The 16,732-nt window shown below is 36.7% G+C and overlaps 1 protein-coding gene across 2 annotated transcripts in view; it reads left to right on the forward strand.

Moving 5' to 3' along the window:
- The window catches only part of Nalcn (sodium leak channel, non-selective), a 240,345-nt gene that overhangs the window by 59,508 nt on the left and 164,105 nt on the right, over positions 1-16,732 (forward strand). Inside the window, exon 9 of one of the 2 annotated variants that reach the window (XM_038310269.1) lies at positions 2,826-2,912. The exons of the other annotated variant lie outside the window; for it this stretch is intronic. Within the exon in view, the coding sequence (XP_038166197.1) occupies positions 2,826-2,912 (87 nt within the window). The remainder of the gene's footprint in view (positions 1-2,825; positions 2,913-16,732) is intronic. 2 annotated transcript variants of the gene reach the window in all.

The following is a 16,732-nucleotide window of genomic DNA, read 5'->3' on the forward strand; positions in this document are numbered from 1 at the left end:
AAGTTTAGCTTGATCTGAGGTCACCGCTCTCTTTATCCCATTTAGCATCAGGATTTTCTTTAATCTGTTCACACTTCTTAGTGCTGCTTTTGTCCTCTGTACATTTTGTATTTTTCCTTGTTCAACTTGCTCCCTTTCATTACAGACCTGAACAAGACTGGCCATTAGTAGCCATGAAACACAGTCAATGCTAGGTTGTTTGGAAATGTCCTCTGTAAAGCTGTTAATTCATAGTTCTTTAATTTAGTCTCCTGCAGACTTTTTGGGAAAGGGTAAAAAGCAACCACATTTTTCACCAAAATATTAAAAGAATGATCTCTAGGCTTCCCACTAATATCCTCCTCTAAGACGTCTTGAGCCAGGCCCTTACAGTCCAAATCACCCTCAGCACTACTGTCTCCCATGTCCCTACTAGATGACCCATGAAATTCTACTTAAAGCATTCAGATGGTTAAAGTTTAAAATGTCAGTAATGGTTATCTCTTGGGATATTGGTTGATTTTTATCTTACGCACATTTTTAGGATCATATTTTTGTGATAGAATCAGATGATAAGAGTCATATGATTAAAACACAGGAACCATTTTACATTTTAACTAAAACCACCTTTGTTATATTCTACTATATAGGCCAAATACTGAATATAAGTAGCATATGTGATGTAGATTTGTGTCCTTTCTGGGTAAAGCTGGCCCACTGGTCCAGGTTGCCAATGAGAAATCATTCACCATCACCTCTCTGCTCCACTTTGCACAGTCTTCCTTTCCATGGTTACATAGAAGACTATGAGGCCTCTTTGGTTGTAACTCTCTTACATCTATATCCAAGTCAGCAGAAAAGAAATACAGGAAGAACAATAAAGTTCTGCTTACAGTATATAGTCAGTCACCCGGTAAAAATAAGCTTCTAGGAAAGGGTAGGAACTTTTCCTCTTTTTTTGGAGTCTTATAAAAATGCCCTGACATTGGAAGACAAACAAAGAATGATCAGTCATACCCAAAATTCTTCCAAGAGATCTGAGCTCCTTGGGAGTTTTGTCTCCATTGGCTAGCCCAGTTTCAATCTCAAAGATCTATAGTTATATTAACCAATCTAAATGTTGCATGATTTAGGTTCCAAAGAAAATGAGACACATTTTGCTTTTCTGTTACTTTATTTCAAAGGCAGGGGTGACCTTCAGATAACACTTTTGCTGACAGTTAAATTGATTCATTTGAGTTTGGTCTGCTGGAGAAAAATAATTTAGCATAGAAAATTAGTCTGCCCCAATGAAAGGAAATATTAGCCCCAGGAGTGCTTTGTGCCTTGACAAGACAGTATAGAAGGAACTGGCAGAGTGTTCTTAGCTGGTGACTGACAGCATAGGTTTTGACATTTGCCCATACAAAAAGAATCCCAGAATCCTGACAGGATCTTTTAAGTTCCCTTAGCTGGTTTGTTTTTCCAGCCAGTCTATATTCTCAGAATGGGTCCAATCATGAAGGATGTACTTAGTTCTACCATCAAAAAATAGCTTTTAAATTTTATTCTAAAGAGAAGGTGAGTTCTGTAATAGACATCTGGGACTCACTATTTGTGATAACATCTATGGCCAAGGAATCTTTGTGTGAAGGTGCACCTCAATCGGTTCATTAAAAATCTAGATATGTGGCCTGTGAGGTTATGCACTTATTTTCCATTTTCAATCATGATAGAAAGAAAACTTTTCTTGCTGCAAATGAACTACAATCTCTCTGGTTAGTGTTTGAAAGTATGATTATGGCACATAGGTAATGATCCATGTACGGTGTCATTCAGATTTCTGTTAATGATTTCACTTTACAATATGGGGGTCAGACCAACAAAAAGCCATAAGTATTGGTAGCAATGAAAATGTTTAGTTATAAAATATAGACTTTGGGCAGAAACAAAACAGTGGATTATTATGGTTAACATCTATATTTTTTAAGAAAACTTAAATTCCACTTTACCTCATTAAAACCAATCAACCAACACACACACACACACACACACACACACACACGCACACACACACACACACAACTCCTGAGCAACAGGGTTAAGTGGGAAGTGTCTTCCAGCTGGATATAATGTTGACAAATGAGAACTTACATGATAGCAAACTATGTCATAAGATTATTGAGCAGCTCTCAGGTTGGCCAATAGCATCTTGAAATTTATCTCTTCTAAGCTTTCTAAGCCAATATAAATGACATGTACCTTTGTAAATATACCCATTAAATTTCTGTTAAGCAAATTGATTGTGACATGGTTAAAATAATTACACAAAGTCAGGTAAGCACCCTCTCAGCCTACTACCATTGAAATCACTCCACATGTTGAAGGTGAACTCCTGATATTATTTGACATGAGATGTTTTTTAGTTAACTCACTAAGAAATATCAATTAAGATTTTAAAAAGTCTTCCTACATATACTCAACTGATGAGACATAATGCTTTAGAATTCTAACTACACTTTCTTGCAGAGCTAAAAACTAATAATGAATATAACCACCTAAAAACACTAAAGTATTTTTCCTGCATAGAAGAGTATTTAAAATAATAGATATGCAAAATCTGTTAAAGGCAGAAACAAGTGCTCACTAAATGCAAATTATTACCATTGCTCATGAGAGTGTTATTATTATTCTCTTGTCTTCAGTATAAAAATGAGCATAGCTGACATGTTTCAAGACCCAAATATAAATCTTTAAGAAGACAGATTCTCAGTAATATTTAAACACATAGAAAGGTGCAGACAAAGCCAGAGTTCTCAGGGTTCCATGCTCAACATCTCTGACTCATCGCTCTCTTTGTCTTAAAGATGTTCCATGAAGATGCTGCTGGTGGCTGGCAGCTGGTAGCTGTGGATGTCAACAAGCCCCAGGGACGTGCCCCAGCCTGCCTACAGGTACAGCACAACATTTTAAAATATCATCTAGTCTGAATTGTTGACTTTTATTTAATACAAAGAAATTCATAGGCTTCAAGCTCTAGATTTGCCCAGATTTATCAAGAAGTAAGGGCAATATTTTATTCTGTCCTGTATTTATAGCCTAACTAGTATTCATTTAAATGTATAGTAGGTACCTTACTTTGTTTTCTGTTCCTGTGATAAAGACCTTGACCAAAAGCAAATTGGGTAGAAAGGATTTATTTGGTTTAGATATTCATACAGAGATAATTCAAGGCAGGAACTTGAAGCAGAAATTTAAAGGCAGGAACTGAGGCAGGGGTAATGGAAAAAAAAATGCCTCTTACTCCCTTGAAGCCCTTGTCTCATTCCGTGTGTTTTCTTAAACATCCAAGATCACCTACTGTACCAGGGCTTTCCTTTTGGACACCATCCAGCTCCTAAATCATGACACAGAGACTTATTATTAGTTATAAATGCTTGGCCTAGCTTAGGCTTGTTTCTGACTAGCTCTTTTAACTTAACCTGTTTCTTTCTATCTACCTTTTGCCTTGGAACTTTTTACTTTTCTTTCCTCTGTACGTCTTACCCTCACTACGTCTTGTGTCTGGCTGGCTAGTGGCCACCTGGCTTCTTGACCCAGGTGTATCCCTCTTCTTCTCCCCCTTCTCTCATTCCTCCATTATCTTCAAGCCAAGATTTCTCCTCCTATTTATTCTCACTGCCTCTTAGATCAACCATCTTTCCCATGGCTAGCTATTAGCTGTTTAACCAATCAGCTTTATTAGACCAATCAGGTACCTTAGGCAGGTAAGGTGAAACTGTTGCAGCATATCTTTACATAATTAAACACACATCCTTATATCATTAAATAAGTGTAGCATAAACAAATGTAACACATTTTTGCCTACTTAAAATAATATTCCACAACATCCTACTAACATCCTACTAAGGGAAAGCACCACCCATAACAGTTATTAATCAAGAAAATGAACCCAAAGGCTTTTCTTTTAGCCAATATGATAGAGGCATTTTCTCAGGTCTTCCAAGATGACCATAGCTTGTGTCAAGCTGACAAAAAAAAATAATGAGTAAGTGGGGATTTGATAAATGATGAATGAATGATGAGGAAAATCATTTCAACACTATCAAATCAACAGAAAGTTTCATTGTCATGTTAATTCTTGTCAAAATATTTCCTAAAATGCCTGAGTTACTTAGGGCTGTGAAATACCTCCATAGGTAACTGGGAAGGAAATATATCAGCACATGATCTGTTATGCTACATGTCCAATCTCCAGAGCAAGGAGATATCAGGTGTTTTCTTAACAAAGAACTCTAAAATTAAGCAGGGGATGATAGATTGCAATGGCATCTGAGGTCATGACAAGACTCAAATGGTTAGAAGATAGGGTCTGGGATCCCTTACCTGTGAAACTTGTAGATTCACTCAGATTTCTTTACCTTTTTCCCCTTCAGATATTTAACTCTCTTGAATACTCACAATTTATATTGAAGATTTTATTTTTCTTTCCTACATAAGGTGCACAAATATTTTCCCCTTTTTTTGTATATGCCCTCTTCATTTTGTCGCTTATTTACGTGTTTCTCTCATTTAAATAATGGAAGCTAAGTTCATTATTCCCATATGAATAATGGTAATATTAAATATTATCTTGTGGTTTTCTTCTGACCTATTTTGATTGTACTACCATCACTAATATACAAATACAGCAACTTCTACTACTTTTACTGTTACAATTGTTTGCAGAGTTCCAGGTTTTATCCGATTGAAAAAAAATATTCAAGGAATCACAGACTTATTTGGAAAATAAACTAGCAGAGTACCAAATAAGAGGCATATAATCCATCCAAAGTTATCTAAAGCCATATTACTCCCAGGAAGTATTTTCTTGATACATTCTGCCAAAGCACTGCTTGTTTGAGACCATAATGACATGAAAATAGAAATAAATGCCTTTTATCAGAGTGGTTGTTTTTGCCGTAATTGGTTCAATTTCTGGTTCCTGGAAGTGAGACTCATGAAGAGAACCAGAGCAGGGTTCCAGGAGAAGCCGAGCACTTTAATACCTTCTGATGCTGTGCTGCTCTTACACGCATGCTCTTTCATTTAGAAAGAGCTACTACAGTGTTGGGCGTAGTTTTTGTAAAGATCATGGTTGGTGTGGCTCCTACCGATGTGGAGTTTTCCCTTGCTGGAGAAACAGGTGTTAAATAACCAACATTAATCAGAGAGACTCCATTTTGCCTCAGTTTCTTAGCTCTTCATTTTTCTCCCCACAGATGAGAACTACGAGTGTTGTTTACCACTCTGTCTGTCATAAAGCATTAAATGGCATTTGTCTTTGTCTCAATGGTAAAAGAGTAAATAAATCACAACGAGATAGCACTATCAAGCACGCTCAAGTACTTGCTAACAGAATACACTAAGAAATGTACCTGTTCGTCAGAGAAGCAAAGGCTGCCATACAAGTGTTAATATGCCTTTTTATATGTCTCGTTGGCACTTGTTTGGGAGACTCATAAAATAAGTGACAGTAATGTTATTTTAGATTGTAGAGATCAGATAATAGCAAGTATTGTGTAAATTTAAAAATATATTATAAAAATACCCCACCCAATATTTTATATTTTCAAAATTTTACATTTATAACCAAGCATAAATAGCATCTGGCTCAAAATCTTGTAGAAATTGGGAATATTAGAATAATACCTCTCCTCTTTTGTGTCAATTCCTCTGAATTTGCTACATTTATGCATCAGTATTATATTCACCTTCTTTTTCGCTTCCTGTGTTCTTGTCTGACTTTTTTGCTTTTTATGAGATTTCCCACCAATTATAAGCAATTGGAAAATTTAGTAATATTAATTGATGTGCCTCAGTCTTCTCTTCCTTATACCAAATGTTCCAACTCTTCCTGCCTTCTCTTTACATTTATAGGTTGTGGAATTATGCAGATAAATCATGATATATGGTGATTCAATAATAGAGGTTATCATATTATTAGCGGACCAACCACTTCTGAACTGCAATTAGAAACTATGTGAATTCATTTACCATTATATGAGATTCAAATTAAAGTTGTAATCAGAGGCATACTAAGTATAATGGGAATCACATGCAGGCATGCTGAGAAAAGAAAAGATTCAGTCCTATGTCCTTAGCTTTCTCTTTGCTGTTTAAGATTAATGAAAATAAATGTGCTTTGCCATGAATTATAAAGTTTTAAAATCAGAACAGAAGGATGGACTGACAGAACAGTGTTGTTTGACTTGATAGGTCATTCTTAAGTTCTCTAACATACTTGTTGACATTTTAAATCAATTAAATATATTTAATTCCTGACAGATTCACTCTTAATTGAAGGATAAATAAGTGAAAGTCCTGTAGCCCAGGAAGCGCTTCAGTCTCCACAGAGATGGCTTGCTCTCTCTGTCTTCTCTTCCCTGGCACTACTCACCTGCTGGCCAGCTAGAGGACCCTTTCCTGTCTCCACTTTGTACTACGACAGTAGGATGGCTAGAGAAAAGGGGCACAGTCTAAGGCAGGGTTCTCAACCTTCCTAAGGCAGAGACTCTTTAATAATGTTCCTCATGTTGTGGTGACCCAAAACCACAGAATTATCTTTGTTGCTACTTCGTAAGTGTAATTTTGCTACTGCTAAGAATTGTATTGTAAATGTCTATTTATTGGCAGTTGTGCCCAAGGGTCACAGCCCATGTGTTGAGATCTGCTGGTCTGCGGGCCTAGGTAAACCAGTCCTCCCAACTGGGTTGTTTTCTCTTTTCTCTAAAGCTAACTCTAACGTTCATCTCCATTACCACCTCATAATCTGAGGAAAGTTCATGGACATTTGTGGTTTCAGTTGAGAAACGTTTGTCACCTATTCCAGGTATAATCTGGTATCTCGGGCCACTGGACATCCTGTACCTCTCTCTCTCTCTTCTTCTGAGCTACATAGTTTACCTGTCTCCATTCTCTCACCTAGTCACTGTAGCTCCACTCTGGTTCTTGCACATTACCGACAGTGGCTGACTATGACTCCCAGCCTGGTGACCTCCCTCCCAATTCTCAGAAGAAAATCACCAGAAATCTTGCAACATGAGAATGAACTGAGAGGAAATGTGATTTAAGAATAGGTCACAAAATGTGGAAAGCATTGAGTTCAAGAATTCGGTCATGGGAATTGATGCAGGAGTAGGTGGTCTACATAAGCAAAATACAATAGCAAGCACTTGTTAGTGTTGATAGTGACTTATTATAAGAAAAGCAAACATGGATATGGATTTTCAAGCATGTAAATGCCCAAATCACATAATTATTCTTAATGTTTGGTATCATAATGTTTCCATGATCATTTCTGATTCTGTTAGTTTGGTCATCTTTTTTATTTCTTTTTGGTTGGTTGTGTAAAGACTCTGTCAATCTAGTTTGTCTTCTCAAAGAACCAGCTCTTGTGTTTTTCTTTTTTTTCTATCTCATTAATTTCTGAGTAAACCAATTCTATATGATTTTTATGATTTATTGCCAACTACTTGGTTTGGTTCTTGTTTTTCTTTTTTGTTTATTTGTTTGTTTGTTTCTTGTTTTCAGTTCTTTAATTCTTGTTTTCAATTCTTTAATTGTATCATTATGGCTTTTATTTATTTTTTTAATGTAAGCATTTGGAGCTATAATGTCCATCATAGTGCTACTTGTAATGTGTCTCAAGGGTTTTTATGTTATATTTTTATTTAATTTCAGAAGACTTTTTTTTTACTTATTTCTTAATTTGTTCATTAATTTCTTCTTTGACTTATCCATCATTCAGTAATGTTGAGTTTGTGTACTTACTATGATTTCTGTGCTCTCAATTTCATTTTGTTGTATTATGATGCAATAACTTACACATAGTTATTTCAATTTTTCTATATTTATTAAGATTTGTGTTCTATTTTAATGACACAAGTCATACATAAAGGAAAACCCATAAGAATAATGGCTGCTTCCTCAGTGAAATCTTTGAAGTACAGAACAACCTAAAATAATGTATTCCAAGTCCCTAAAGACCACAGCTGGCAAACTAATGTACCCATCAGAAAACATTTGTCTTAGTTAAAGAAGAAAAAATTCAAGACATAAACAGCCTAAAAAATCTTATATCGGACAAACCAAACTTAAATACAAGAAGCCATATTTTAAACTGAAAACAGGAATAAATAACCAAAAGATTGTAGAAAGAAGATATTCTATCCTCTTCTTAACTCATTTTACTTTTAAGGTTTTCCATTGAGTTGAAATTCAGTGCCATCTTTATTTCTGCTTGAGTTCCTTTTGATGTTTCTATTGTTTTATTTAGTCCCACTTTCACATTCCAGATGATCTCCATCATTTCCATCAGGCTTATGTTTGTGGTTTTGTGGGCACCCCTCAAGCATTTGTTCTCTTTAAATTCATTCTCCTGAAGCTCGTTTAGATGTTTCTTCATATCTTTTTTCAATTCCTTGAATTCCTTAAAGAAATTTACGCTTGGATGTCATGTCCCAGGATTTATCAGCGTACTTCTCATAGGAGAAAACATTTCATGGGATTGGATGGCTTTGGGAGTTGTGTATGATACACCTTGAACTTTCATATTGTTTTTATTTTTGCAATGACATTTGAACATGTTCTTTTATTCTGTGTTTGATGCAGACAGAGTGGATTGTGCCGGAACACAGGATTTTTAGCCTGGGTTAGTCATAAATGGTGGATATTATTTAAGTAGAATGAAGTAAGTTAGATAGAGGGATCTGGGCCCTGGTCCAAGTCTGGAGTTTGTAGGTAGAACTGAGTGTTGAGGGTTTTTCATGGAGGAAAGGATCAATTGAACCCACCAAGGGTAAAGATGTGTAGGACTTGGCTATGCGTGGAGATCGAATGTGGCACACAAGGCATCTGGGAGTGGGCAGGGCATATCCAGGCTGAAGCCTACAGGCGTCAGGGCAAGCAAGGGTGGCCAGATGGAATACTGGATATTGGGCATAGGCTAAGTCCTGGGGTTGAGAAGGATATTTGGGGCTGAGAGAATTAGGTGGACTTGCCTGGCAAGGCTCAGCTAAAAAGGTGTGCAGGAACTGTTTAGGAGGAGAGACTAGAATATGGCACTCGGGGTGCCTTTAGATTGGGGCCAACAGACTAACAGTATCATATAGCAGTATGATTCAAAAGCAATCTTCAGATTTCTAACATGTGACTTAATATAAAGGATTTTCAGAAATCTCATATATTTCTGAAGGTCATATCACTTATATATGAATACAAAGCAATACAAATATCAAATATGGGGACAAATCCAAAATGTGGATGGATGGATGGATGGATGGGTGGATGGATGGATGGATGGATGCATGGATGCATGGGTGGATGCATGGATGCATGGATGGATGCATGGATGCAAGGTTGCATGCATGGATGCAAGGTTGCATGGATGGAAGCATGGATGCAAGGATGCAAACTGTGCATTCTCCTGCTGAAGGATACTTGTACACTGTGTGAAGATACATTGCTGCTATTGTTGTAATAAAAACTGAATGGACAATAACTAGGCAGGAGAGCTAGGTGGGACTCCAGGAAGAGAAAGATCTCTGAGAAGAGGAAAGACAGAGTAAGCAGCCAGTGCAGAGGAAGCAGGATGAACAATACAGGAATGAGGTATTGAGCCACCCAACAGAATGTAGATTAAAAATATAGGGGTTAATTTAAGTCATAAGAACTAGTTAGGAACAAACTAAGCTAAGGCAAAGATTTAATAATTAATAATAAATCTCCTTGTTGTTATTTGTGAGCTGGCAGCCCAAAAAAGAATCTGTCTACACTTTGCTGTTATTTAGGCAGTGTGGGAAGTCTCTCATGCAATATGATGAAGCAATTTAGAAAGTTTCTTGAATGTGTGCTTAAATGTGGGTCTCAGAAAATTGAAGAGTTATAATTGACTCTTTTAGCATCAAACCCACCATTAGGTAGCCATTTAAGTGCTTTTTTTGTTGTGAGTAACATCTGTGTGAGGGGGGTCACGATAATGTGTGATGAATAGAATCAAATTAAATGGGAAAGTCATTCCTCAGCCGTGGCTATGACAAGCCTTCCCCCTGTCTCTCAGGTAGCAGTTTTCATCCTTGACAATTTGATAGATGTGGCTGCATTATTGGCGCACTTTTCCAACACATGCATACCCAGTGGTCTATTATCATAAAGAATATCTGACAGGAAAATGAAGGTACATGCGAGACATGGAGTGCCCCACTAAATTCTTGGTGCTCTCTTCCAACACATGCATACCCAGTGGCTTATTATCATAAAGAATATCTGACAGGAAAATGAAGGTACACGCAAGTCATGGAGTGCCCCACTAAATGTCTCTGATAAGATCCCATGTTGTTCCCTCTTCTGCAAGGAAAAGAAGTAAAAGGCTTTTTTTTCCATAAGTAGGTCAAATTATGACAAGATTATTAGTGTAGTGTTTTAATGCTTTTTGAGAAATTTTCCACTGAAGGTGAAGATTGAGAGGAGGTGAACAGTGTGGTACATGTATTTTGAGTTGCATCCTAGATCATTCTTATAATGTCTATCTTCTTAATGAACCATCCCACAACTGGTAGATAATTTTAAGAACTGGTGGTGCCTATGAGACATTAAGTTCATCTTACCAGTTAGTATCTTCTGTCTTCCTAGATCAGTGTGAGGAGATAAGGAGGTCTAGTTAAGACAATGTACCCAAGGTCTCTTTGGAAAAACTTCCAAAGCTTTTTGAGTTTCAGTTTCCTTATCTGACAATCAGGAATAATAGAATCCTTCAATATGTAAGAACCAGGATTCATGCTCCTCAAATTCCCAGCATAGGCTGTGGGAGAGTTGGTCACTCAACCTGAAGAAAGGACCATCTTTGTCAATGGCACATTCACAGACTCACTCACCCCTTGAGGGTCATTGCTTACATCTAGGAATTCAATTTCTGCACATTCCATGATCAACTGACTCAGCCTCTAGGCCCAGCCATGTACTCCACCCACACTCCCCAACCGCAGCCCTTGGAAGTCAGTTTCTTTGTCCTTGTTTCTAAATCCATTAGTTTGTTTATTCTAGTTTATAGATTTAAAATGTATTGCCTTGACACACATTTACATTGTGAAATGACTAAATGCAACTAATTGGCATGTATACTTATATACAGACATACAGGCACAATGACATACTCCATTTCTTGTATCAGAACTAAATTAATTGGCTTAAAGGAAAATTTGAGGAGAGGAACAAAATAATAGTGTTTGAACGTCTTTCTTCCATTACTCTTTTTTTTCTAGCATGAGAGGAAAATATGGTGAAAATTCTAATGTTCTGATCTTTATTATTATCTGAGGCCAGCATATTAACAATGTCAACACGTCATTGTTTATGAGCCAAGATTTGACATTCTCCTTCCTGATTATTTCCAAATGTCAATAATGAAATCATGTAGGGAGACTGAGTTCTTAATCCTTAAATTATAGTTAAACTAATTGGAAGCATTTGGTGCAGATCTTCATTTATTTCTCCTTCCTCCCACTAATCCATAAATGTGTGGCCACAAAGTGTGAGGAAACAGGGGCATATTAAGCACTGTTCAGTAATGTGGTTCAAAGCATGAATGTGCATTGTGGCATTGTATTCTTGAAAGCCCATGCTGTCTTAAATTTAAGCCTTTGCAAGCAACACACACCATAGCTTAAATCAATTCAGGACAGATGATTTTGTTAAATTTTAGGAAATGGTCTATTTTAAGTATTTAAGGAATACTTAAATCTGTATATACAGATGAGTATGGTCTTCAGTACAGTCTCTCAGAGTCCAGAAATAGATTTGTGGGTCCCTAGTGCTGAGCAAGTCATCATATTAATGTGACTGCCTTAGTATTGTAGATCATGATGAGTCTCTAAAGAGAAAAATGGGACTTTGTACATGAGGTACATGTGGATTGGCCTTGGATAATGAGGTTGAATACCTTTAGGACATCAATAAATTGTCTTCCCTTTCCCCAAGGATCAACATTCATAATCAGATCAATAATTTTTAAATCTGTGAAGCAGACCAACGATCTATGGAAAAACCAGAATGCCTAGGATAGCTTAGTGGTTAGCAACCAACTTAAGTTGTTTGGTTTATGCCATGCTGGTTTATAAAGGAAATACTTAATTTTGCTTGTGAATCTATGATTTACCTGAAAAGTCTTCCCAGTCTATGCCAAAAAATCTCAGCTAATAGTTTGGACATCTATGGTCATCCACTCTTCAGTTCACATCTATGCCCTTGGCTTGGCTGACTGAGTGAAGAGGACATTAGGACCCATAACTAAGTCAGCATGTCAGTGTGGTGCTTCTGGCACCCTAAAATGAGAGTAAACCTAGCAAACAACTATTTCACAATTTTCTTCTCACTGCGCCTCTGTTATTATAAACTAACCAGAGAAAAATCACATGACTGAATTATTTCTGTAGAAGATATTGCCAAAGGCATGGACATGCATGGGTGGGTTCAGTGTGAGGCCACCAGAATTGGAGGACTCTCATTGGCTAATAAAGAAACTGCCTGGCCCATTTGATTGGCCAGCCCTTAGGTGGGCGGAGTAGACAGAAGTGAGGTAGATGGCTCAGTCAGATGCTACGCCTCTCCTAAGTTAGACAGACTGCCATACCTCTGCTCAGGGAGAGAGATGCGATGAAGCCAGCCACCAGGTCAGACGTGCTGAATCTTTCCCAGTAAGACACCATTCGTGGTGTTACAAAGATTATTAGGTATGGGTTAGTCAAGATGTGAGTAAGAGGCTGAAAAAAATGGGCCAGGCAATATTTAAAAGAATACAGTTTCCGTGTAATTATTTTGGGGCATAAGCTAGCTGGTGGCTGGGAGCCTGGCGGCGGGAAGCCGGCCCGCAGCCCCTCCACTACACACCAGACTTTTCCACACAGACTGAAAAAAATGTCAAAATTACTAGCTAAAAATAACATTCAACCCAGGTTAGCAACATTTCCCATCCCAGCACATGTGAGTTTCTTATTATTAAAATCTAACTTGTATTCTAGGGTCAAGAGCTGATAATTGAAGTATACTGATAATAATAGTATGACTACTAATATTAATTGATAGTTAATTAAATAACAATTTAAGAACATAATAGTGGGCTGATTCTGGACAAGAGATTTATTGGATTTATGAGAGTCTTCTCCTTGATTTCCAGATATTCACTTTTATATTTCTTTCTCAAAGAAAAAAGCAGAAAACTTTTAAGGCATGGCAGCTGAGAAGGTATTTGTTGTATCATAGACTCAATATCCTTGTGGAGAGTTACTAGTGGATCCTGTCCTGCCTCTCCAAGGACAGGTGACTAAGAAAGACACACTCTAGAAGGGAATTCACTGGTCTGTTTTCAGTATTATTACATAATATTATTTGAATTGGGTGGATCCATTTTTAAATAAATTATAGAAGCATTAGTATGCAGATGTCATCCCAGTAAGGACACCCTTGTGAATGGGAGATTTATTTTAGGTTTTGTGAAATTGCTCATTGTTATGTTCTCTTCTTTTTTTTTTTTTTGGTTTGTTGAGACAGGGTTTCTTTTAAGTTCTTATTCTTATGTTCACAGATCATCTGCAAGATGTTTTCTGAAAATTGTACCTTATAAATGCATTGTTCTCTAATTTATTCATTTTAAAATTCAAATAACATTCAAAATTTAATATCCAAATGACGCAATGTTTAGTAGGAGAAAGTTTATTTTTAACCAAGGTAGTATATTTTGTTCACTCAATAAGAAAATGAAAGATTCAACTTCTGAGATATGGTATTCATCAATATATCATATTCTAATATCATACTCTAAGACCACAGATTTACTGTTTTGGATGCTTTACAGAATCTTAAGGTTCTCAAAGGCACTATTTCATGGAAATAGATTAGCTAAAAATTAATAGAAGTTGTTCCCCATAAACACATAAACGAACAACCAAAGATAAGATCACTTTAGACATTTTAGAAATCTATGAATCTTCATAATCTGTCTCAAGATTTGTTACTTCTTTTAATTAATCTCTTATGTTTTATCTCTCTTACCTTCCTCCATAAGCAACTGATTTTACCTGTATTTTTAAAGTCCTCCAATTTTCCAGTACAGTGTTCATGATGTCTACTAGGCTACATACTGCATTAAATAGGCCTGTTTATATTCATGCTTCAATAAAATATGTAGATACTACAGCATCTATTTCCTAGAAGAGAAAATATTGTCATAGAGAGGTCAAGTCAGGCTTAACTAGTCTTAAAATTAACATTCCATTATATTATGATATCTTACATCCTTCTGTACAGAACAAACTGTCTTCAGCTTTTAAGCACAAGCTTCATGTGCTTCTGCCTTTTATTCCCAGACAAACCCTTAGCAAAGATACTGTTTCGCATCTATTTTAGCATTTAGAGCCATGTCAAGGGCTTCTTGACTGCTCAAGAGAAGGCAAAGAACACCTGCTTTGTTCCCAAAACATTTGAGAATGCTTTCCAACTTAATGTGATTGGAACACTATTTATCCTTTCAAAGAAGTCTGTTTCTTCCTGATAAAGGGAGATGACATGAACACCACATGCCAAGACTACTGAGGACCAAATAGTGTCATTGCATCAGCATTGCCATTGAATCAGTGTACTTGAAATGAAGCTTGGCACAGGCCAAGGTCTCTAGTACAGACTGCCTCTTCTCATGATACAATTTCTTGTTAATATTGATGTTGATTGCAAAAGGAGCTCTGTCCCCACATAGCTTCACTTATAGTCTCATGAAGGTTTTCCTTAGACAAAGGGATTCAAAGCTAATGTTTTTCTGTCTCTTTTGTTTTTGCATGAACACAGGCTATGTGCATACTAGCTAGACAGGCACTCAACCATTGGGCTCTGCAGCTCTGAACTAGTATAAAAGTTATATTTATTGTTCTTGGCCTTTGCACCATTGCATTATTCTCTCCTGGCACTTCCTAGCACAGTGCAGTATGAAAGATACAGTTACTATAATGTTGTTTACATTAGAAGCAACAGTATTTACAGTATCTTACTAATGAGTCACCCTGTGTGGAGACCATAGTTAAGTCTTACTTAGTACAGGGCAGGTGTGTTCAATCATTTCCCTAAAGAATAATTTAAGATGATGTCCATCAAAATAATAGACAGTGCTCTATGGTTTCCCATTGTGGCTGAAACAAATGTCCATAAACTTAGTTACTTAAAACAATACAAATTCATCATGTGCTGCAGATCTGATGTCAAAACTCATTTTCACTGGAGAAAAAAAAAAATGAGACATCAGTGGCATTGCATTGTTTTCTGAAAACTAAGGAAATGTTATTCCTTTTTCTTTTCTAGCATTTGAAGCTACCTCATCCCCTGCCATTTTGCAAAGCTCATTACTTCAGAAAGTCCCCTTATGCTGCAAACCCTTTTGTCTAACTGGTTCTTTGCCATGGACTTGGACGGGAAGGAACGCCATCCATTTGGGGATCTAGTGCTTCTACTATAACAATGATATTCAGCCAGTTTTTGTTAGATTCTACTTAATCCAGTTTATCCTCTTAATCAATGAGTATTATCCACTGCACCAATTCTTAAACTTGAACATAACACCAGATACCACCTAGGGACCTTGTAAAAGTTACAGATTTCAATATTTTGTGGTTAGGAAGCAGTCTTCATTCTTACATTTCTAAGCACCTTCAAGGGTGCAGCTGATCCAGAGACCCTTTGAGTAGAAAGTCTCTAGTGTTTCTGACAGATTTTGATGCCTTGGGAAAGATTCTATTAAAGTCTCTTCATGTCTTTGTAACTCCAATGGTAATTTATACAAATAAATGGATTTGGAAGCAAAGTAAAACTGAAAATTTTTCAAAGAAAGGTGGTTCTACTTTTACTTTTATTTATGTCTGTGTATGTATATATGGGTATGTATATATGTATATATACCCATTGAGATCAGAAGATTCTGTTGGAATCCCTGGTGCTGGAATACAGGAGGTTGTGAGATGCCTTGTGTGAGTATGGGGACCAGAATGTGGATCATCTAGAAGAGCAACAATCATTCTTAAACACTGAGACTTCTCTTCTGTCCTCTAACTTAACAAAAAGTGAACTAAAATGTTATTTTAAATGAAGGAACTTTAAAAAGCTTGAATACAGATGTCTGAAAATTCTTATACTACATGTATAAAGATATAAAAATGCAACACATATATACATACACTTAAATTTGTACATGTGGATGTTCATGGGAAGTGTGTGTGTGTGTGTGTGTGTGTGTGTGTGTGTATAGATAAATAGATGGTAGGTAGAACCTACATTTATGTTAAGTAATAGAACTGTGGAAGCCTCAAGTTTCATAGTGTTTTGTGAGATCTTTCAACTTCAACAATTTTCTCTATGCTAATTTGCATAAGAAAGTGAAAACTGAAGGGATAGACTTGGACTCCTGCAAGCACAAGAATGTGTGCACATGCAACACTATCAGCCATTTTATATCACGGAAGTTGACGGACAGCTTCCAACACTGCTTGACTGAATTAGTTCCAGTGGCCTGTCACTAGCTTTCATATTAAAGGTAGAGTTACTAGTTTGAATATTTAAATTTGGTGTCTACAACACTTATCACCCCCATCCTTATTTAATGATTGAAAGTTATTACGCAGGAGCAAGTCAACCAAGCCACGGTTATTAAAGCATATCAAACTCCATTGTGAGTGATTATTTTAATGACTCTGTACCAACA

This window comes from Arvicola amphibius, chromosome 13 (genome assembly GCF_903992535.2).
Source record: "Arvicola amphibius chromosome 13, mArvAmp1.2, whole genome shotgun sequence".
NCBI lineage: Eukaryota > Metazoa > Chordata > Mammalia > Rodentia > Cricetidae > Arvicola > Arvicola amphibius.